This window comes from Solanum tuberosum, unplaced genomic scaffold (genome assembly GCF_000226075.1).
Source record: "Solanum tuberosum cultivar DM 1-3 516 R44 unplaced genomic scaffold, SolTub_3.0 scf00174, whole genome shotgun sequence".
In the NCBI taxonomy this organism is placed as follows: Eukaryota; Viridiplantae; Streptophyta; class Magnoliopsida; order Solanales; family Solanaceae; genus Solanum; species Solanum tuberosum.
In genome coordinates this window covers 298,120-320,725 of record NW_006239103.1, presented here as the reverse complement: position 1 = coordinate 320,725, position 22,606 = coordinate 298,120, and the positions used below count along the sequence as shown (strand labels likewise).

The following is a 22,606-nucleotide window of genomic DNA, read 5'->3' as shown; positions in this document are numbered from 1 at the left end:
TGAAGGACCAAATTCCATTAATATGTTTCCCATTTCATTCGTGTTATGATTATTACTTGCTTCGTTGTAAAAAGAAGAAAAATTATATATTTGTTTTTACGATTTTGAGACATAAAATCTTATAACATATAATATTAACTTCTTTCAAATGACAATTCTTTTGTTGTACTTCATGATTTACATCCCAACAAGCTATGTGGTTTGGATGAATCAATTTCTTCATTCTTAATCAAAGATCTCAAGTTTGAGTCACGAGTACGAAAAAAAAATCCGAATTGATCAGGGCTTCTATAAGAGTCTTCGCACTCAATATCTACTATATACATGCATAAAAAAAATTAAAATCTTATACTTGTAGTATAATTTTTCATCGAACGAGAGATTCAGATAAAGGCAAAAAAAGGTGGTGGTTTATTTGGAGCTGCCCATCAGGCGTTACTGAACTTGACAAACACCGACCCGTTATCCTTCCACTGCACAGAGCAGGAGCTGTTCACTGCTCTGTGAAGCCAGCCTCATGCGGTCCGCCCCACTTTAGGAATCAAGAAGCCCATACTTTCATTTGGGCCTCGTGATCCAACTCTGTGCTTGGATAGGGCAGGCCAGAAATAAGCCCATCAAGCCCAACCTTCTGGTAAAGCCCAATATTCAACCACCTTAATGCCCCCACTTGGGTTACAAGCCCACATTACTAAGCTCGACATGCAAAATGGTGTTGTACATTATTATAAAGACATCAAATTCATTGTCAAATATCGATGTGGGAGAAAAGTTGTTTATTCCATGTAACTAAGAATCTCTATGGTGTGGCATAGTAGTGAAAAACTTAGAAAAGATTAATAGATATCTTTTTTGGTTTATCTCTATCTCTCTTTAAACTTATTACTAGTCAATATCTCACACTTTTTTATATTTTTTCTTCACATATTCTAACCATTTGTAATTGAAAGTGTTCAAAAACCTCACTTTATCGCTCAATCCCTTGCTTTTTTCCTTCTCTTTTTTCTTTTCGTTTCTTTATGTCAATGTGATTTAATGTCTCTTCTCTAATCTTGTCTATCACATAGATTACTCATACCTTGCCTCAAATATTATCTTACCTAATCTTATTTCTTCTAGTACGTCCACACATTCACATCAACATCCTACTTTTCACAACTCTCATATTTTGAACATAAGAGTTTTTAACTGGTCAATACTCTGTCCAATACAACATAATCGATTTTGATCTTCACTCTATAAATCTTGCATTTGAGTTTTGATAATATATTCTTATAAAACTTATTTTATAAATTAAGTGATTTTTTATTTTAAAATTATTTTGATGGTAGTTTAAATCCTTTTACTATAAATCCTTAAAGAAAAAAAAACATAGTCCAAAACCCAAGGCATACTAAAAAATTAGGTGACAACAGTCCACTCCACCAGTCACCAATCTCCTTCATCGGCTGCACAACCCGTTGCTTTTCTCCGATCTATTCCGGCGACCGGCGAAGTTCGAGCTGTAAGTTCAATACTTATATATAATAATAAAGATTTCATCTTTGTTTTAACAAAACCCTAGTCCTTTTTTCTTTCTTCGATAATTTTTAATGGTAGAACTATCAAATTGTGAAAGTTTTTTTTTTTTTGTAATGTTTTGGTGTGTGGTTGGGTGGTAGGTGGGTTAAATCAGCTCTTAAAACTGTATAATTCAACAACAATAACAATATACCCAAGTGTAGTCCCACAAGCGGGGTCTAGAGAGGTAGGATGTACGGAGACCTATCGTTTAACTTTGTAGGGTAGAGACTATAGAATCTATTTCCGATAGATGCTCGACTCGGAAGAAGACTGTCTAACTCAGTATTTCGAAAAAAACTGAAAAGCTCAAAAAAAGAGGCAATGTTTCTGGGTCTTTAATCCAGAAATAAGCAGCACAGCGAACTATTGTTTGAAGCGAAGTGCACAATTTGAAATGCAAAATTATCTTATACATAGGATTGAGTACCTATTTTAACATATTCACTGATCAATTGCAAATTGATATCCAGTTGTTGATTGATTATCGATAAAAAAGTTAATTTGCTGCCATTAATTTGGTAACTTTGGTTATAATGAACTTCAATAGCTAGGGTCATCTTTTTATTTTCCAAGAATCTGCCCGTAAATTGAGATTTGAGAAAAGGAACAAACGGACGAATACACGAGAAAAAGAATTGTTGACAGGAAGAGTATAAGAGAGAAGTGGCGAGAAGCCAATATCGCAAGTATCAACTTGAACACAGAAATACAGAGTCATTTGGAATCTTTTGTAGAGATAGACAAGATGTTCTTTTTTGCTGTCTTTTGGATGTAATTGCAGCAACTTCATAGTGCTGATTTTTAACATCTATAATAGTTACCATTTAAAAAAAAGAAGGAAAGAAGCAAATTAAGAGAATTCAAGAAACATGAGTTGAAGAAAATTGAATGCAACTTCTAGAATTGTAAGACAAGGAAGGAACATTGAAATGTAGCTTAAGAGGACTAGTCCTAGTACCGATAGCATAAAGAAATGTATTTGATGGGAAGAGTATGCATTTCATTTACTTTCCATTCGTTATTGGCTGCAAAATTGTGCAATGTACTACTCTCTTTTGAGGATAATAAGTGGTCGCTTTTCTAACATTTTCATCATAGAGAAGATAAAATTAAAATTAGACCATTAAATGTGAATGTGTAAATTTCAAGTCATGTAAATTTCCTTATAAACATCCACTATTATGTGAGTGTTTTGTGAATTCGGTGAGGTTTTAGCTTATATAATGTGACAGGTTTTGAAGTAGTGCAAATGTTATTGCGATTAATGTTTATCTTGTTGACCTTGTTAAAGTGGTGTAGTTTCTCTAGATTTTGGGTTTAAGGTTTCTTTTTTGTGCTGAAACGAAGTCAATGAATTTCAGCTAAGATAAAGCTTATGTCTTAATCAGATGGAGAATCTAAACGGCTTAGTTCCTGACATCCCTATACAAGAGCAGAAAGACAATGCTGCTGCTTCTGAAAATTTCGGTCGAAGTGTTGATGAAATGGTTGGGAAGGTTGATCAGGTAACTTGGTGCTGAGGAAAATTGTATACTTGGTTGTTGTATGCTAGTTGACATCCAAATGGATAGTAAATCTGTTCAAACATTCTTTGAGATTGTCTTTTACTATTTTTTTTGAAATAGGAGATTGTCTTTGTCTATTGTACTTTACATTGTTGTTTTTTCATATTATCATATAGTTTGTCCACATGATCTTAACACGCTATTTCTAGCTTATTTCTAGTGTGTTATCTGTGATAAATTATTAATATATATTTAATAAAACAACTGTTATTTCTATGTTTTTTTAAATTTTGTATAATGATAGCCTGATCCATATAGCCGAATTTGTTGATGTACAAGTTGTTTTAGATGATACACAATTAACAATTCAGAAAAATGATACACGATTCAAATTGTCCACTTGATAAAAGTGTTCATTCTGATCGACATTATGGTTGCCTGTAGTATGTACAATTTTTTATGTGCAAAAGCTGCATTCTAATAGGAGAAAGTGTAAGGCAAAGAGATTATCCATTGCATCTCTCAAGTTCCTTTTTACTTAAAGAAAATTGAGAAAAAAGAATATCGGAACTTTCTTTTGATAGTATGCTCCACACAAGAAGATACACTTAGGTACTCACCAAGATTCCTTGGCAAGAGCGTGCAAAATGAAGATATAGGGGACCATAAGTGTAATCTCTTCAGTTTTTGAAACCTTGTCTTGGGAGTCATATATGGTGAAACAAATAGGGAAAGCATGGTCAATTGGAATGAAGCCAAACCATGTTAGACAGATAAATTAGTGCACAAGGCTTGGGCTCACTGGGGGTAGGAATTTATGAATTTGCTTGATCAGAGACACAATCTATTTACCATTGTATGAGCGTGACCCATAGGATTTTTGCTTTTATAGTTTACTTTTTCCTGTTTCTATTTGTTTTTCTTTCAATCTTAGGCAGGAAAAGGTTGCTTGTTAAGCTAAATTTTCTTTCATTAGTGATCAGATCACCTCATAGCTTCACTCTTAATGCTCTTTGAAAAATCATTTCTGTTAGAAAGCTTTTGCTCGTAGTTCATAAAAAATATAGCAGATGTTGTTTCTCTTGGTATTGTTACTCTCATCAGACTATTTCTGTTTTACCAGCACACAAACTGTATATTACCCAGAATTTGCAATATAAAAGATAGCATCTATGCGCTGATAGCTCATGTATTTCTGTTTTCATGATTACAATTGCTCTTAAATATAATCTGGTCACAAGTTTGTTACATCAACAGCTTGAGCAGAGACTGAATGAGGTTGAGCATTTCTATTCCAATACTAGTAAAAAACAATCAAACACGCCAAGAGGTGGCTCTATTCTGAAAGACAAAGAGAAACAGATTTCTAGCTTTAGAAGGCGGCAGCACGATGCATCACGTAGAGAAGCAGCTGGTTCCAGGAGAATGCAAGAACTTATGCGCCAATTTGGTACTATATTACGTCAGGTAATCTCATTGTTTTTTCCTTGCCTTGACACCTTTTTGTCTGTCTAAAGCTAGTGTGCTACTAAAGCGTAACTTCTGTGATCCTTCATACTTCTAACGATTGTTAGATGAAATCATCTTGTATCCCGAAGCAGTACTGTAAAGAACACAAGAAAAGGTTTGAGAAAATACTAAATAGTGGTACATGCTGGATTTGCAGAATGGAAAGTTTTCTGATAAACATTGAAGCTCCTGATAAGTGTTGAAGAGATGTTAATACGGTTAAGCTAGTATTTTTTTTGTCATTGTGATTTCCTGTTACCTCTAAGAGTATACAAAGTTTTGAAATGCCTCATGTCAGTTGCTCACTCTTTGGTACCGATGATGTTTTTCTCTTTTTACTTTTTCTACGGAGGTACATATCATTGTACTTGTCCTGCTGTTGATTATGCATTCTCTTCCTGTCTCTCCTTTGCAAGTAAGCTTGCTGATTTACCAATTGAAAGATGTATTTTGTCTGATCTTTGCCTTCATCCTTCTCTGTCTTTGTACCTTTCTTTAGTTTATTTCTTCTTACCATAGGAAATAATGGTAAAAGAAAGAAGGGTAGGGCATCTGAGAATATTATGGTGGTGCACCTTGTTTAAGATCGAATGTAGATTTGCTCCAGTTAATTTATTTATACTCATTACTTAGTCTATTTGTCAGATCACTCAGCACAAGTGGGCAGAACCTTTTATGGAACCCGTGGATGTCAAGGGTCTTGGATTGCACGATTACTTTGAGGTAAAAGCTTGGAATTTTCTTGTCCGTGTACTTATTGTATCTATGATGTTCTTAGGAATCATATGCTCCTTTTATTTCTGCTAATACATCATGGGATTTCTAGGTTATTGAGAAGCCTATGGACTTCAGTACTATCAAAAACAAGATGGAAGCAAAGGATGGTTCTGGCTATAAGCATGTCCGAGAGATATGTGCAGACGTTAGGCTAATATTTAAGAATGCAATGAAATACAACGAGGAAAGGGATGACGTTCATGTAATGGCGAAAACCTTGTTGGGCAAATTCGAGGAGAAATGGTTGCAGCTTTTGCCCAAAGTTGATGAAGAGGTATGACTCATATCCATGTATTATCTATAGTATTTTTCTTCAGCATCTCATGTAAATTGCTAAGATAATTGAATCATTTTCTTCTAAGGCTATTGATATATGCTAAATGAGGTTTTTCATCAAGAATATGCTTGTATGAGATTAGGATATTAATCGGATTTTTAAGTAAATGATTGAGAGATTAATATATAGAACTACTGCTCGTAGGAAAAACGGCGAAAGGAAGAGGAAGCAGAAGCCCAACAGGATATGCAGCTCGCTCAAGAGGCTACTCATGCAAAAATGGCTAAAGATTTAACTATTGAGGTAGTTAAGGCTCAGATTCCTTTACACGCAAACATAAAAGTTTAGTCATATTGGCCTAACTGTTTATGGATCTTCCTCTTCACACATTAAATTTAACACCCTGTAGATAATAACTTATACTTATCTTTTGAATTCCAGCTTGATGAGGTGGACATGCAACTGGAAGAACTCAGGGAAATGGTGCTTCAGAAATGCAGGTTAGAACTTTAACAAACAGCTCTCTTCAGTTAAATTGTGCATTTATTAATTTTAAAGTAGCTGATTGCTTATAAATATACCTTGTACTCTAGTCCTTCCTTTCATTGAATGGGTTACCAGATATTCTTTTGATTGAATCCAAAATATTACCTAAAATGATCCATGAATTTTCTCTGTTTTGTCTGAAAGATGATAGATGTTTCTATGGTACAATCCTTTTCCTTGTTGAACATTGGGGTGTTTTTAAGAAAATCTCCGTAACATATGGTGCTAGTAATTGGTGAAAACCCCATGAACATGATTTTTTGTTGGCAAAAATGGTCAGACACTGGAAATAAATATAACTAATGCCTATACGTTGGCCCAGTTATGAAGGAAGGTGGAAAAGAAATGAATTTTAGGAGTCTTGTCCCTGGATAGGGAGGGGAGCAGTTGTAATGCCTGTTAATTGGTTGTAAATTGTAATATATTAAGAACAAACAATTCAAATGGTAAAGGAAAAATCTATGCTATGACCTTTTTCCAATAGTAAGGAGATGGATAAGCATTCGCTGGGAAATCAAAGTCAATAGTGATTGCCTGCTCATGACACGGTTTCGATAATGAAGCTTCTTTTGTTTTGCCTCCTGGCTCTGGTTGGCTTGCTTATGTGGAGTGTAAAATAAGTATGTTGGACAAACCGGTCATTGTACAAGATGCAGATGCTATAATACTAGACACAGTAGAGAATTTGCACCATCTGTAATTACACCTGATGCACTGGCTTAATGGAAGTTTTTATAAGACTTGTTATTACTTGTTAAAAATACTATCTAATAGCAAAGGTAGAAGTCATATAATCAGCGAATTTAGAATGAAAGGTGAAACACAAAAATAGCAGGCAAACAGGAAATGCTCCAAGTACATTTTGGGCCATAGATATGCTTATGCGATACATTAGTATGTCACACTCATGCTCCAGATTCAACAAGGAGGCAGGGAATGTGGCTAGCCTCTATAACAACTCGCTTAGATGTGTGTTGCATATGTGATTTATTGATATATTCTGTTTTTATGTGATTTGAATTTAGGTTTACTGCAGTATTTGTCGCTAAGTTTCTAATACATATTTCAGAAAGATTTCAACGGAAGACAGGAAACAACTTGGGAATGCGCTCACAAAGCTGTCTCCTGAAGATCTTAATAAGGCACTATTGATTGTGGCACAGAATGATCCTGCTTTCCAACCAACAGCAACAGAAGTGGAACTTGATATGAATGCTCAGGTCATCGTTTGTGATCATTTCATATATGCAGCATTTCTAGTTCTTAGTCTACTCTTGCTTGATATGACATGAAGTACTGACCTTTATGCAGAGTGAATCCACATTATGGAAGTTGAAATTCTTCGTACAGGACGTGCTACATGCACAGGGAAAGAGCCCAGCAAGCGTCAAAACAAACAACGTCAATACCAGTAATCTCCTTAACAACAACAACAACAAACGCAGAAGAGAAATTTACGATGTACTCGCCAAATCTTCCCAAAAAAGGAGTAAAAAGCCATCCTGATTTGTCATAACCAACTTCTTCTGATCACTTTTGGAGGTGTAAATGTTTTGAGTCGTTGGGGACACGATAATCGATCTATCTTCAACGTTGTTAATACCTCAGAAAGGACAGAGATAGCCATTGTAGTAAGTAGGTTTTGTATAGGAAATTCCTGATGGATATATCTTTACTTGGAAGCCTTCAATTGCAGAAATACATAGCAATATTGCATTAGCAAGTTCTTGAATGCTTCGTTATAGTATAAAGTCTTATCGACTGTACCAATATCTGGCCTGCTTGACGAATGTCAGTGATCGGAGATAGGTGAAATCACTGGGCTATAACAGCTTGTTCTGTTAAGGGTGTCTAAAATATATTATTTAATTATTTTGTGTATCATATTACTTGTATATACGATATATTTTTTCCGACAACCTGACCACCATGTAGCTACGCCACTGTAAAAAGAAATAGAGCTAATTGCATCGGAAAAAATAGTAAAACTAGAATATCATTTTGTTTTGAAGACTCAAAGCACACCATGATATTGAATAATAGGGACCATGAAGATAACAAAGGGAATAATATTGATTTTTCACCAAAGTACATATTTTCAAAATCTTAGTACTAGAACTAGCAAAGAGCTCCACAAAATAATATGCAAAAATAGTAAATCAGAATTTTAGAATAAAAAAAATATATCATTTTGGGATCCATTTATTTTTTTTAGGAAAAGACACGAATAAGTCCTATATTTTTTTTATCACCGACTTTTAAGATAGTGATTGTTTTTCTTGATATGCTAATTCAACTGTTGTATAATTAAATACCAGAGAAATTTTTTTGACTAATGGGGGTTGGGTTGGGTAGGACGGAAAATAATTTCTTTTATGAAAAATATTTTCAAGAAAAAATTTATTTATTTTTTTGTGTTTATACGTCAGCAAAAAATATTGATTATGGGAAGTGGGTTAGGGATAGGGATAAAGATGAGGTGTGTTAAATTTTATGAGAATACAATCAAATATGAAATGACATTTTGTAAAACTTATTTTTCCTACTGTCATTAGAGAAGTCATTTTCGTAATTTTAAAAATGAGCCACATAGAATGAGACAAAGAAAATAATATTCATTCGTCTCATTCATTTTACATGACTGTATATAATTGAAAAAATAAAGTTTTAAATTAAGACTTGACTTGTCACATATAAGCCAAAATTTAACGATAAAATTATATTAAAATACTAATGTTAAATTTTTTCTAAGTTTGGCAATTTTTTGTCCTCAATTGCTTTCAATAAAAAGAATAAAGAAAAATAAAAAAAGGTTATGGTCACTATAAGTTACGTAGGAATTAATATTCTCATATTTTGCCATCGAGTCTATCGATTTGTTAGAATATCTTAATCGAATATATTATTATATATTTTCACTTGACACGAAAGAATAAATAAGCATTTCATTATAATGCGATATTTTTTTTTTATCAAAATCAAAATAATTTATCTCGACTATGCTATTATTGAAGACCCAAAAATAATTGGAATAATTTAGTTTTTGAAAACCCTTTTGGGTTTCATTAATTATCAGAATATGTCTTTTCAACCAAACGACTTTAATTTAATTATGAATTTTTTTAGAAAATAACGTTTTGAAAACTTTTATTAATAATCAACGGGTCCTACCTTTTTATTGTATGGTCTAAATTATTGGATGTGCATTAACACAAGTCACTTTCAAATATGTGAAGCATGGCTTACATATAATAATTTATTATAAAAAATTATGTTCGAATTATTTTAGCTAAAACTCCATAAATCATTTATAGTGTGTTTGGTGGCGAGTTCAAAGCCAAAAGAGCGACTTTTTAAGGAGAGAATAGCAAAACGAATAATTCTTTTGAAAAAAAAGTCGAAACACATAAATCACTTGAATTTCAAAACATCATTAAAATATTTTTTCGAAATACCATTGTGTTTGCTAGTATATATTGCTATCGATCTTTATTAAATATATTTTTTGGTGAAGATTACATACATGACTTTCACTCTCCAATCAAATTTATATAAAACAGATTTTCTAAGAAAATATTTTTCATTATACCAAATACACATAAAATGTGTGTATATATCTGGCATTATAATATTTTAGCTAATATTTATGACTAGATATACTTAATTGCCAAACTTAATTACAATGAGATTATGGTAGATTATGTTGCACTAGTTTTGTTTTCTTGTTCCATTAGGTTTCGTTCATTTTCATTAAAATTAAAATGTTTGACTGTAAATATATATTTAATTATTAAAATATGCATTAAAATTTAAATAATTAAATCTAAAATTTAAATAATTAAGATTAAAATCTCTATTAAATACAAACAAATAGTGCCTTAAATATTAATTAAATATTAATATCAATATCTTATTTGTTACTACTTTTGCTCTTTAGTTTTCAATTCACATAATTGTCTTAATTTTTTTTATGGTGAAATGACCTGAGAGACCATTGTACTTGATTCTTTTTGTAAGTTAGACCCTTGTACTTATTACTTTACCAAATTGACCCTTAAACTTATTTAAATACAATATTATAAACCCTTTTCTCATCTGATATGTGTGCATGTAATACACTCATTTTATACATGAAATACCACGTCATTTTTTTATTTTTTTTCTAATGACATAATGAAATTAAAATTTAAAAATAAATAATATTAGAAAATAAAAAGTGCAATTTTCTCTCTTTTTTCCCCTTCCTACTTCATCTTCTTCATTCTCACCCACCCTCTACGCCTCACCCCAAAAATAAAAAAACCATCATTTTCATCTTTCTTCACAGTTCACACTTCACACTTCACACTCAGAAGTTTTCTCAATCATAAAATATGATAGATTGTAATTAGCTCTTGCACATGCTTTAGGTTTTATTTATTTTAATTTGATAAAGAAAAAATCAAGAAAACTTCAAGTTAGGAAAAATATATTTATGAGTAAATTCAATTATGGGGTGGGGCTGAAGAAGAAGAGAGAAGGGGTGGGGGTGGGGTAGGCTGAAGAAGAAAGGTTTTGAGATTATTTATTTTTTCTTAATTTATTGTTATTATTATTTTGTCTTATAATTTTGATAATTTTTAAATAAAAATATTACATTCATTTGCTTTAAAATGCGTGAGATCGCATATTTGTCAAACTCAGTCATTTTAATGCCACATAAGCTCGATCAATGGTCATAGAAGTTTAGAAAATAGAGTTTCATCGAATTTAAGGGTTCATTTGACAAAGTGATAAGTAGAAGGGTTCAACTGACAAACGGAGCCAAGTACATGAGCCTCCTAGGTCATTCCACCTTTTATTTATTTATGTTGCACTTGTATAGTTTTTTTTTTAATGTTAGTTACTATTGTTTCTATTTTATCAGTATTCCGTAAAGTTATATTATTGTCATGTCACGCCAAATTATCGAAGAAGTCATATGATTATTTTATGAGCATTTTCTTATTGGTTAAACTGAAAATCAAACCATTAAGAATCATAATCGATAAATTAATAAACTGATAAAATATTTTATTAATTTAGCGTATTTAAAAACTGAAAATTGATAAACCGATATCGACCCTAGAAAATGTGACTTCCTCACTTTTATTGGCGTTTATCGTTTCCTTCGCAATCAACATTTAAATCTTTATTTTCTTTTGGTAACAACTGAACATTTAAATCTTATTATCAATTTCTAATACTCAAAATTTACATCAAACACTATTTGATGTATATATATGCTAACACAATTATTTAGTGAAATATTTTCCACTAACTACTCAAATAATAAACATTGTTTTCTTAAAAAATGACTTTGATAGTAACAATTGACAAGCAATAACTCTGACGATAAGTTCTATCAAAATTTTAGTGATCAAAGTTATTTGATATTTTTACAAGTAAAAAAATAATAAATATTCTGTAAAATTAGTTAAGGTGTGTAAAAACTAATAAGAATATCACGTTTAACACAATAAATATCCGATATGGTCATATGGCCTTCCACCACCCGTGATCAATTAATACTTCATCTGTTTATTTTTAATTTTCATGTTATGCTTTTCGAAAGTCAATTTGACTAATTTTCAAAGTTAAATTAGATTACGTTAATTTAATATTTTAAACAAAAAATTTAGATATTCAAAAACTATACGAAAAGTATTAAAAATTCCAAAAAAAAATTCATATCAATATGATGAAAAAATACATCCTATAAAATATTAGTCAAAGTTATTATTATTTGACTCTAAAAAAGAAAACTATGATAATTAAAAGTGGACGGAGATAGTATTATCTACCATAAACGACATTATGATCACAATCTATAAATTAGCTAAGATAATTATAGTTAGGATAATTGCCTAACTTGCATATGTTCCAAAAAAATAAAATAAAATTTGGCGTTACGTTAGCTCACAATTTGTAAACGTAGGAAGTTAGATAGAGTAGGATGGACCACAATTTAATTTCCTTTTAATTAATTAAGTTTGAAATTGGAATTTAACTTGATTCTACCTAAATAAATAGGCTTAACATATCGATAATCCTTTAAATTTATCAATATTTTTTTTAGATATTAAACTATGATTTATTCTAATTAATTAGCATCTGAACAAATAATAAAATGTTTTAATTAGATATTTTCGGCTCAAATTTCAGAAAGAAAAAATATGTGCACGTGTTCGTAGATGTTCATTATGTAATAATTCAACCACTGAAAATATGTCACCTCCTTTAATTATACGCATTAGCCATAATAAGTTGTAGAATCTCCTACTTGATCCATCTGAGGATGATACGTACTATAAAATATTTCACCTCCTTTAATTATTTAAATTTTAAGTATGACAATATGACATAATTTATAGGTATACGATAATGTCGTAGTAGTTTGATTTTTTTTAATAGTTAAAATTGAACCAACCCGCCTAAAATCAATTTTTTTTAATACTAAATCAAACAATAGTCAGATTTTGTTTTTCTTCAGCTTGACTCAGATTGTCGATCGATTTGGTGTGATTTATCGATTTTCTTTATACTTCTTCAACTGTAGAAATAAAATCTTTCTATTATCTCACCCTCTTATATATTCTAATATTTATCAAATTATATTGAGTATGTTTTATTACGAAACTATCACCCAAATTTGAATATTTTATAGGAGTGCAATTATGACTTGGCTCATCCAATTTTGAATTCGTAATAAGTGTATTTTGAATGCATGGAAGCTTGTGGGGTAATAATATAATAATTTCTACAAATATTTTTGTCAGTTTATAAATCTCTACGTGCCAACATTTTTCTTAGCCTCCAACGTTATTTTCATGCCTAAAGTGAAGTCATGGGTATGTACGGAGAGTGTCGATTACGGATTCGATCGAATTCAGTATTAAATATGTATGTATACTATTAATTTACCAAATTACAATTAATTTTAGAATTCAATTATTTTTAAAAATTAAAATCTAGAACTCATGAAGCTTCAAGTTTTGACTTTGTCTCTAAATGTGATATCATATTTCAAAGTATCAGCATAATATTTTTATATTTAAGATTCGAGCTCGAAACTTCTGATTAAGAATTCAAAAAAATCTTATATATCCATACGACCAATCCTTGTATTTTATTTTAATTTATTGTCTTATAGGAAATATTGAAGCTTTGCTTATTGAGAGAAAAAAATATTATTTCTTTACTTTTCTTGTTTTGTTTTTGGTCAGAAATACGACCAAAATATAATATAATGCATACTGACTAAAACTTAAAATATCTACAAGAAAATTAATGTTACAAGTAAAAAGTTCTTCTCCTTCAAGAATTGATTAATTCTGGAAGATTAATTCAAGATGGTCAAACTTTAATCAAATCAACTATATTAAAAGCAACATAAACCAATTGGGACAAAAGAAATACGTAAAATGACGAATAATTTGGACAAAAAGACCGTTAAAGTATGTAGTGCAAATGGATGAAGTTGTTCCTTTCTTAATCAGAAGTCTCGAGTTTGAATCATGCATGAATATAAAAAAGTTCTTAGTAGGGAGCATTTCCTCATGAATAGGGCCCTACACGGCACGAATACGAATATAATCAAACTGTAATACGAGTATCGAACACCTAAAAGTTGGACCAAAAAGGATCGAGTTCTTTTTTTCTTCATATTTTTTCTTTTTTTCTCTTTTGATCAATAAGTTGTCATCTTCCTATCTAGCTTTATAGTTGGTTTGTCGTTCTCCATGGTTCTTTCTGATGTAATGTATGCGATGTGCATTTTTTTAGCTTTTTCATTAAAAAAAATGTCATTTTTAAAATTTAAAATAATTTAATTTTGATTTAACATTTCATCTGTAGTGAGATGATTTATATAGTCATACAAATATTTCAACTTATTGATCTCAAACTACAAGTTTCCAAAGTCATATTTTTTTCCGTTTCCAATCAAGCACACCACCACATAAATTGAGACAATTCAAGTATATATCATTATTTAGTACTCCCTCTGTTCTAATATATTCATGTGTTATAATTTGAATTTGTAGGTGATTTAAAAAGGAAATAAATAAAAACATACAAAACTTATGGTCCAATACTTGTATAGCCATAAAACTTTTGAAATGCGTATGTAAACATATCTCAACACTTGTACGATTATAAAAACTACTCATCAAATGTAAATTTAGAAATAAATGTAAATAAACTTAAATTGTTTCAAATTTAAAAGTGTCTCATTCTTCTTCACACGAAATTAAATGAAAAGTGTGTCACATACTTAGGCTGAAACAAAAAGAATAAATATCTATGTAGATAGTAATGACCAACAATGTGGCCACATAATCAACTGAACGAAGAATAATTAATTAAACACTCTTTATCGAAAAATTATGTTTTTCCAAATACCAATAATAAAATTTCTAGCTTAGCTATTGGTGACGACTACTTTTTACTTTTAGGTACAAGAAATTGATTAATAATCATAACTTTAAACTGTGTCCAATTATACCCATTTCCCCATGAACTAATCAACGGATATATCGATCATCAACATACAGAACTATTTAAACATAGAATTTCACATTCTACCAATCATCTTACATAATATAACTAAAACATGAGCAGTTCTCATTTATGATCATAATAATAACTTTGAGACTTTAGTTTGAGACTTTTAGTTAATGAAATAGAGTTATTGGTACGGTGTCTGGCCAGTTTGAGCGCATTTTAATTATCGTAAAACATAGGTAGCCTGTTTGTTAGTATATCTTTGGGTTATTTCACTCGCACAAGTAATGTCCAGCCCTCTTTTGCTATTGCTATTGTACTTGACTCTATCGGCTCGGTGTTTTGCAAGGATCTACTCTTACTCAATAGTGTTTAAAACTCAATACACATAATTGAAATAGAATCGATTGACTTGAATTCGACTTCTCTTTAGTAGCTCGAGTTACACATTTAAGAGAAGATGAGTAGTGAGTTGATTTATGTTTCCATTCTTTGGGGGCTTTGGGACTGACCGTCTGTATCTTTTTCGTAATTGAGAAGGAGAAAGGAGTCTAAATCAATGGATATTAATGAACCATTATTGATGAACATTGCATATGACATAATCAATTCGATTTAAGCTCTGACTCTAACAGAAATTGCTTACTTTCCTAGTACCAAAGCAAAGCGCATGTTTTTTTTTCATACTAATTAACTAGCACGAATATTAAATATCTTAAATCTCTATATACTAATTTGAGATATAAAAATAAATCATGTAATATCTCATCTCACAACCCCCTCACCCCCACACCCCACCTAAACACATACACACACTCCAGTCACTAGCTAGGGTCTTCAGCATTCCCTCCTTGCAGTTAAGATAAAGACTTCGGACATGGCCATCTCCTATCAGTATATGCAAGGTTTAGAAATAAATTCATAGTCATATAATTGACCGACGATTACTAGCAATTCTAACTTCATATAAACGGATTACAACCTGCAATCCATACTAAGGACGGATTTTCGGGATTAGCTCACCCTCACGGGACACCATCCACACACCCACCCACCCAAGACACATTTACACGTCCATGCAAACGGTTTGCATGCACATATGCGATGATCGATGCATGAATATAGTGGTCTGTACACACATCCCAAAATCATGAAAATATCATGACAAATTAATAACAACCTAATATATATATATCACAAATAAAATATACAGTAAAACTCATTAAAGAAATAAACAATATAATAGTATATATGAAAGCTGGCCGTCTATAGCCAGCACGTAACATTCATGAGTCATCTAATAACAACAACACGAAATTCATCAATAACCAAAATCATCAACATAAACAAAAAAAAGTACTTAATAATCAAAACAACAATAACAATAATAAAACCATATGATTTTTTTCGCTCCATTTCGTCTCGTCTCACGCCTCCGCCTTTTTTTTAAAATGTCACATCTGAATCCACTGCGCCAGTTGCGTCGGATTGACAATACCAGGAATGTGGGTCCCATCACTCCTCAACAAGCTCGCTATCTCAACATAATTCTGATTCGGCTTCGGCTCCGACTCTTCCGGGCTGGACTTTCTCTTCTTCGGGTCAGCTAAAGCATTAACCGGAGCAGCAGCTCTAGGTCGAGCCGGGTCAAATTTCTGACCCAATAAAGTTCCTTTAGTTAAATACTCATAAGCCATATACCCGGCTAAAACTGAATTAGGCATTTGACCCTTCTTCTTCGGGTCGGGTTTAGCGAACGACGTCGTAAGATTAGCATTACTAACGGGCGTTAGTGGATTTGACGGTCTTGGAGACGAATAAAACGTGTCTCGGTCTTTTCGCTTCCGTGATGACTCGTCAAGAGTTAAGATTCGCCGTGAGTGATGATAATTCATCCTAGCCGTCCAATCTTAATCTACAGCATGCCACGTCACCACACTTTTAAATAAATGAAAAAAAAACGATAAAAAAGGAAAAAAGGTGAAGTTACGGTTAAGGAATTATGGGGTTTGGAAAGATACAATTAAAGCAAAAGGTTAGAAAAGTAAATTCACTCCAACAGGTACATTTCTCGTTGAGAAGAAATAAAAAATAAATAAAAAAAGTAAGTAAATAAAAATATATATATATATATATATATTTTTCAATTTAAAAATACAGTAAAAAAGAAAAATTGAAAGAGAAATTACTGGAGAAGAAGAAAAGAAAGGAGGGGTAGTGAGTTTGACGGTAAGTCGACGAAAGATCTAGACAAAGATCACCGGATTCCGGCGAGAAACGGTAGATTCCGGTGTACGGACGGTGGTTTTAGCGGTGGCTCCGCCGCGGAAGAGGAAGAATTACGACCGGAGAGAAATAGAGATATAGAGAGAGAGAGAGAAGAGAGAGAGTTTGGGGGAATGAAAGATTTATATAAAGGAAAAAAAACTGAAAAGGGCAACAAGTGTGTATATATATACCTAATTAATGAATTTACCCTTGGTTTTGTTAATTAATATCTAAAATGCCATTGGGTTTAATGGATTGGAATGGATAATGAAGTTTGTTTGAAATGACATTAAAGTCCTGGCGTTTTTGCCGCTAGATGGGTGTTTTGGGAATTGAAAGATGATGGATATTTTTGGAATTATGAATTAATTAAGGGGTATGGTATTTTTGTAATATAATGTTGAATTGAGGGTAATGATATTGGGTGTAATAGAATTTTAGTGCCAGCGGTGCTAGCTCCGTGTCTTTAGCATTGCTCCTAGAGGTCCCATTTTAGTACCTCTTTGTATTTTTGTAAAACTAATGGGGGTAAAATTAAAATAAATGAAACTTTGGGCACTTTTGTTGTATTATTGAAAGAAAAAAACTACTACTTTATTAGAGGTCAAGTCAATTAATATATGAGGAAGATCTTAATACATAAATTATTAAATACTTATAAATACAAAAAGTAATCTGATTACAAAAGTGAGGTTTGGAGAAGATAGGTATCGTTTGATCATATAGTTATTCAATTAAAATTTATGTGAGATCCTGAAATAATAATAATTATTGATGTAAATATTAATCGCGTATATTTTTTGTATAATCACTTTACAATATGGTGGTAATTGGAAGATAAATGAATTATAAAATATGTCTAAGAAAAGGGAGAAATGGGTGAAAGAGAAAGATCTAAGAAATTATGAATTTGTTATTTTATGATGATTGTAATAAGTGAGCAAACGATTACAATAATCTTTTGTCAAATAATTGTTGTCTTGGTGTGATGGATTTAATTAGTACGAGGAAATTACTTTCTATAATTTGAATAAACCAAAAATAAATAAAAGTTACAAAAATTCTACACTTTATTTATCGATTTCATATATTATATTCTATAAATCTCAAGGGAAAAGAGTCATAATTAAAAAAAACCTTTATAATGCATCATGACCTAATCTCCTATAAGTATAAAGGTTAAATCTCAATTAAATTACTTACTTCTTTTATTTTTAAATAAAAATTTGATCTTCTGTATTTATTTCATTATTTGATTTGAATTTCTTTTTGGTGGGGGTGGAGTGGAGTCCTCGGAATAGACAAATTTCTCATATGTAAGCACTTTGCTTTCCAGATGATTAAACTTGGGGGGTTTTCAAAATTATTAAACCCATAAAAAGAAAATAATTGTTATTTGCCTTTAAAAAATCTTTAATTGCTTAAATAAATAAAAGAATAAAGTATTTATTCGCTATGCTATTTAGGATTAAGAGAATATGAAGCAAACCTTTTATTAGTCAAACAATAGTCAATTTAAAATGTTTTAAGTTACTTCTTTGGTGTGCTAAAATAACCTAAACAAAAAAAGGAATAAAAATAAACCAACCATCAATAAAAAAAACAATTAAAAAAAAGTTAGTAAGAGACTTAGGGTTCCATAAGAAAATAATAATCTACTAAAGTTATTGGGTAATATTTCACGTGATGTAAAAAAAAAGCATGTGACCCAAATTAAAAAACTATTCCCTCTGTTTAAAAGAGTAAATTCAATTAATAATTTAAGATAAATATCTAATTTAAGTCGGAACTATTGAATTATGTTGAATCTGTATTTTCATTCAATCTAATCCATTTATATAGCAAAAAAATTGATCTAATAATAATGCAATTTAAATTGTGTCATCTTGACTTGAATTATTTTTTTTCATGTCATGTTTACCTCGCTAAATATAATTTTAAATTTTGTTTTAAAAACTTTGTCATTGCTAAGAAGCATGAACTTTAGCACAACAATGAAGTGACAACATTTTTCATGTGATTGATTTCTAGTTCTTATCATAATTCTTTGAAAGATATGGATTTTTTATTTATTTACTTTCCCTTTCTATTTTTCATTTCCTTTAATTTTCCAAGTTTTCAATTAAAATTAAATCTTCCCTAAAAAGACAAAAATAAATAGGGATAACATGCCAATCACATGAGATGAGGTCCTAAAATGTTGGTTTCTTGAAGGTGGGGCCATTTGATTGGAACATTTTCATAACAAACATTTATAAAAATGAGGATTTTTTTAAATATATAATTTACATAATAAAATTTTAGATCAAACATGATAATAGGAGGTAAAATAATTAAAAGTTATTAAGATCGAATGAAGTACCTGTTTAAGTCTTTTTGAATCGTGGACAAGTAGACAAATTGGATATTCCTATCTTGTTGTGACGGCGTCTATGAGATGACAACCTCACTCTATCTTGTTGTGACAGCGTCAAAGAGTCAAATAAGTGTCTTATATAAGAGTTAGAGTAGAGTACCTAATTGCAAATGATGAAACCTAACGGGCCTTCTCATTGCGGGCTTTATTGACTAAGCTTACAGTATCATCTCACTAAACTTATCAAGCTCGTTAAGTATACAACTTAATCTTCAATTATCATATTATAATTGAAATCACATTTTTGATTTGCTATACAACTTAAAATAGTTAAAACTATATATAGAATATTTTAAATATCGTAGGCACATTTTCCCAACAAATATTTATCATTTTTAGATTGGATAAAAAAACTTTACCCGCATAATGATTTATAGTTGTTGCTATAACTTCAATGCATAGTAATTACATTTTATGTTTCAATTTGTTTGACTTGTTTCATAATGTGAGAGTCAAGTTAACTGATGTTAGGTGTGAATTTGGATATAATTTTTTTTATTTTTTTGAAAGAGAATTTACATATCTAGAAACTACATAAGAATTATTATAAGTCGCAATAGTTAACAATGCAAAATATTTATAATGTATTTGAAAAAAATATGGTAAAAAAATATCCATTAGTGATGAATTTATTCCATGTTTACATTGGATAAAATCACGGGATTACTTATTCCGAAAATAGTTATTAAGGATTGTCGTGTTGTTTTTATCCCATGTGAATGATAGAATAACTAATCTCACAATAATTATCTTGAAATAACTTATTTCTTAATCAAACAAGTGTATAATCGGTAAAAAAATCAAGAGAAATACTTGTGGGGATTTGTTTTTTTTTTTGTTTTTTTTTTTTCATTTAATGATTTTCACAATTTGATCGTCTCAATCAGCTTATCTTTTGAAAGTCATTGTTGATGTTTAATATCCAATCAAATGTGTTTTTTTGGCTTTAATATCATGCTCTTTTATATTTTTAAAATTCAAATTCACTAAAATTTTAAAGTATTTCTTGACATCACACCTCTTTGATTTTCTTTTTCAATATCTTATCAAATATAAGGTCTAAAAACTAGATTTATTTAATTCAATTTTCACTGTTTATGAAAGTGACAAAATTTACTTGTTAGGATTTTACTTTGATTTTTTTTATCCTTCTTATCATATTGGAGTTTTACTTTTTCTTTCGAGGAAAGTCAAAGCATTATTATCATAATTGTTTTTATTCAAAAAAAATATAATGTTCTTCCATATTTGGTTATTCTTTCCTTAGAGAAAAAGTTTGGAACTCTATAATTTGAAGACACCTCTTCTCATACCATAACATTAGACCATCCATAAAATAGTCGTTAAAGAGTTTTGTTTAAGGAGAGAGTTTTTCTCTGAATAGTTTTATACTCTCTTTTATATTAGGTTTTCATACTTACGCCAATTGGCCAAATCATATAATAATATTATGTTTTATAATCAGATTTTGATTTTAAAAAATCGGATTTGAAAAGAAAAATGATAAAATAGGTTATGTAACGACCGGGTTCCGTCGTTATAGAAAAGTCAACGGGAAAATTTTTTGGGTCGGAAAACTTTTTCGTAGTAACTTGGAATTTCTCAACCTAGTCCAGATTTGGACTAAATTGGAGTCATCAAAGTCTAGAGAAATCTGGTAGCAATTGGGTGATCTAATTATGATTTTGATCACATGAGTAGATAGATAAGTCGTTAAGGAATCCGTACGACTTTACATAATTGAATTCGGGTGAGTAGAACTCCCAAAATTGATCTTAGCGTGAACGGGAAGTTTCTGAGTGTCGTTGGTTAAAGGTGTGTTGTGAAATGGGGGTGTTGGAATTTTTAAAATAGCTCACTGTTTCGTGCAAGCTGCTTTGGCGGTGATTTCGGTCGCCAGGGCGGGGCCGCTGTAGCGGGATGAGAACCGCTGTGGCGGGCCAGACGCGACTTAAAGTCGTAAATAAACCCCAAAAACGTTTTATTTTGTATTTTTTGAATTTGAGAGCTAAAGAACGAACACAGATCTTTTCTTGACGGTTTTCCACCATTCTTGAGGCTAAAGGTAAGATTTTAATTCCTCGAATCCATTTTTCGATCCATAGAACGTAATCTAATGAGTAATTATTGATAGGGGAGGGTTTTGATTTGGAATTTATGATGGAAACCGCCCTAATTGGGGGATTGAGATCATGGGTATGATCTAGGGTTGTTAGAATTGCTATTAATCCGGGTAATTAGTGATTGTTTATTGATTCTCATATTATATTGATTATTTGTAGACCAAGAACAAGCAGAACGAATCCGGAAAGGGAATGATCAAGTTTCTTAGGGTTTCAAGCTTGTTTCGAGGTAGGTGATGGTAGTGGTTCTATGATTGTGTGATGTATGTTTGTTCTTGCAATTCATTATGATACATGTATGTATGTAAATGTTGCATTATTGATCACATTAATTGTAAATGAGGATATATGAATGATGGATGCCACGAATCATGACTTGATTGTATGATTATGAGAATGTACTTTGTGATTGTGATTGTGGCTTGTTGAATGGATCGGTTGCCACGTTCCGACATAATTATGGGATCGGTTACCACGTTCCGACATAAACATTGGATCATGTACCACGTTTCGGTATGCTAACAGTTTGGGTTTGGATTTCATGAGAGGACCAATGATTTGATATAATTGTGTATCTTGAGAAATGTGAAATTGTTCGTTGTTCATAAATGATGATGATATTGTATATGCTCGATATATGCATGTGATTATATTGTTGTATTGACTTATGTATGTTACACTTAGTGGGATAGGCGTGTGATCCTACCAGTACACTATGATTGTGTACTGATACTGCACTTACTTTTTCTTTGTTGAGTACGGGGTATCTTCAGGCGGCTATTGACAGACCTCGCTTAGAAGATCAGTGATCGCCGATCGAATTCAAGAGTGAGCCAGTTCTTCCAGGCTGCCATGAGTTCTCCTTTCATCTATGTCCACATTTCAGACTTAGACTTTTCTAGTTAGTTGTTAGTTCATTAGTTGGGGTTGTAACCCTTCTTGTTTAGACTTTGGTTCATTGTTAGATGTTTTGGTACATTGACTTTCATGTTTTAGGTGTATTTTCCGCATTGTGTAGTTGTTAGATCTTTTGGAAGTTTATGAGAACTTCAGTCTTTAGCTATTTAACTTGCTTCCGTAACTTAAATGTTTTAGTTTT

At 31.2% G+C, this 22,606-nt stretch overlaps 2 protein-coding genes across 3 annotated transcripts; one reads left to right on the top strand and one right to left on the bottom strand.

Moving 5' to 3' along the window:
* Positions 1-1,373: 1,373 nt before the first annotated feature.
* LOC102580769 (transcription factor GTE1-like) lies at positions 1,374-7,914 on the top strand. 2 transcript variants are annotated; one of them, XM_006354399.2, is made up of 9 exons: positions 1,374-1,504; positions 2,952-3,068; positions 4,326-4,535; positions 5,223-5,300; positions 5,404-5,628; positions 5,836-5,934; positions 6,073-6,131; positions 7,247-7,397; positions 7,489-7,914. In XM_006354399.2, exons 2-9 carry the CDS (start codon positions 2,952-2,954, stop codon positions 7,681-7,683), a joined length of 1,134 nt encoding a protein of 377 aa, XP_006354461.1. In that variant the 5' UTR covers positions 1,374-1,504; the 3' UTR covers positions 7,684-7,914. The 2 variants fall into 2 exon arrangements, with proteins under 2 accessions (XP_006354461.1, XP_015167373.1); XM_015311887.1 differs by having other exon boundaries at positions 2,925-3,068; positions 7,489-7,896.
* An 8,011-nt stretch (positions 7,915-15,925) lies between these two features.
* On the bottom strand, positions 15,926-17,109 carry LOC102580428 (uncharacterized). The gene has a single exon (XM_006354398.2). The coding sequence runs from the start codon at positions 16,593-16,595 to the stop codon at positions 16,155-16,157; it is 441 nt and encodes a 146-aa protein (XP_006354460.1). The 5' UTR covers positions 16,596-17,109; the 3' UTR covers positions 15,926-16,154.
* Positions 17,110-22,606: the final 5,497 nt, after the last annotated feature.

Coding starts and splice junctions, on each gene's coding strand:
- LOC102580428 (XM_006354398.2), bottom strand. CDS start 16,595: ATGAATTATCATCACTCACGGCGAATCTTAACTCTTGACGAGTCATCA.
- LOC102580769 (XM_006354399.2), top strand. CDS start 2,952: ATGGAGAATCTAAACGGCTTAGTTCCTGACATCCCTATACAAGAGCAG. Junction 4,536..5,222: donor TTGGTACTATATTACGTCAG/GTAATCTCATTG, acceptor TCTATTTGTCAG/ATCACTCAGCACAAGTGGGC. Junction 6,132..7,246: donor ATGGTGCTTCAGAAATGCAG/GTTAGAACTTTA, acceptor TACATATTTCAG/AAAGATTTCAACGGAAGACA.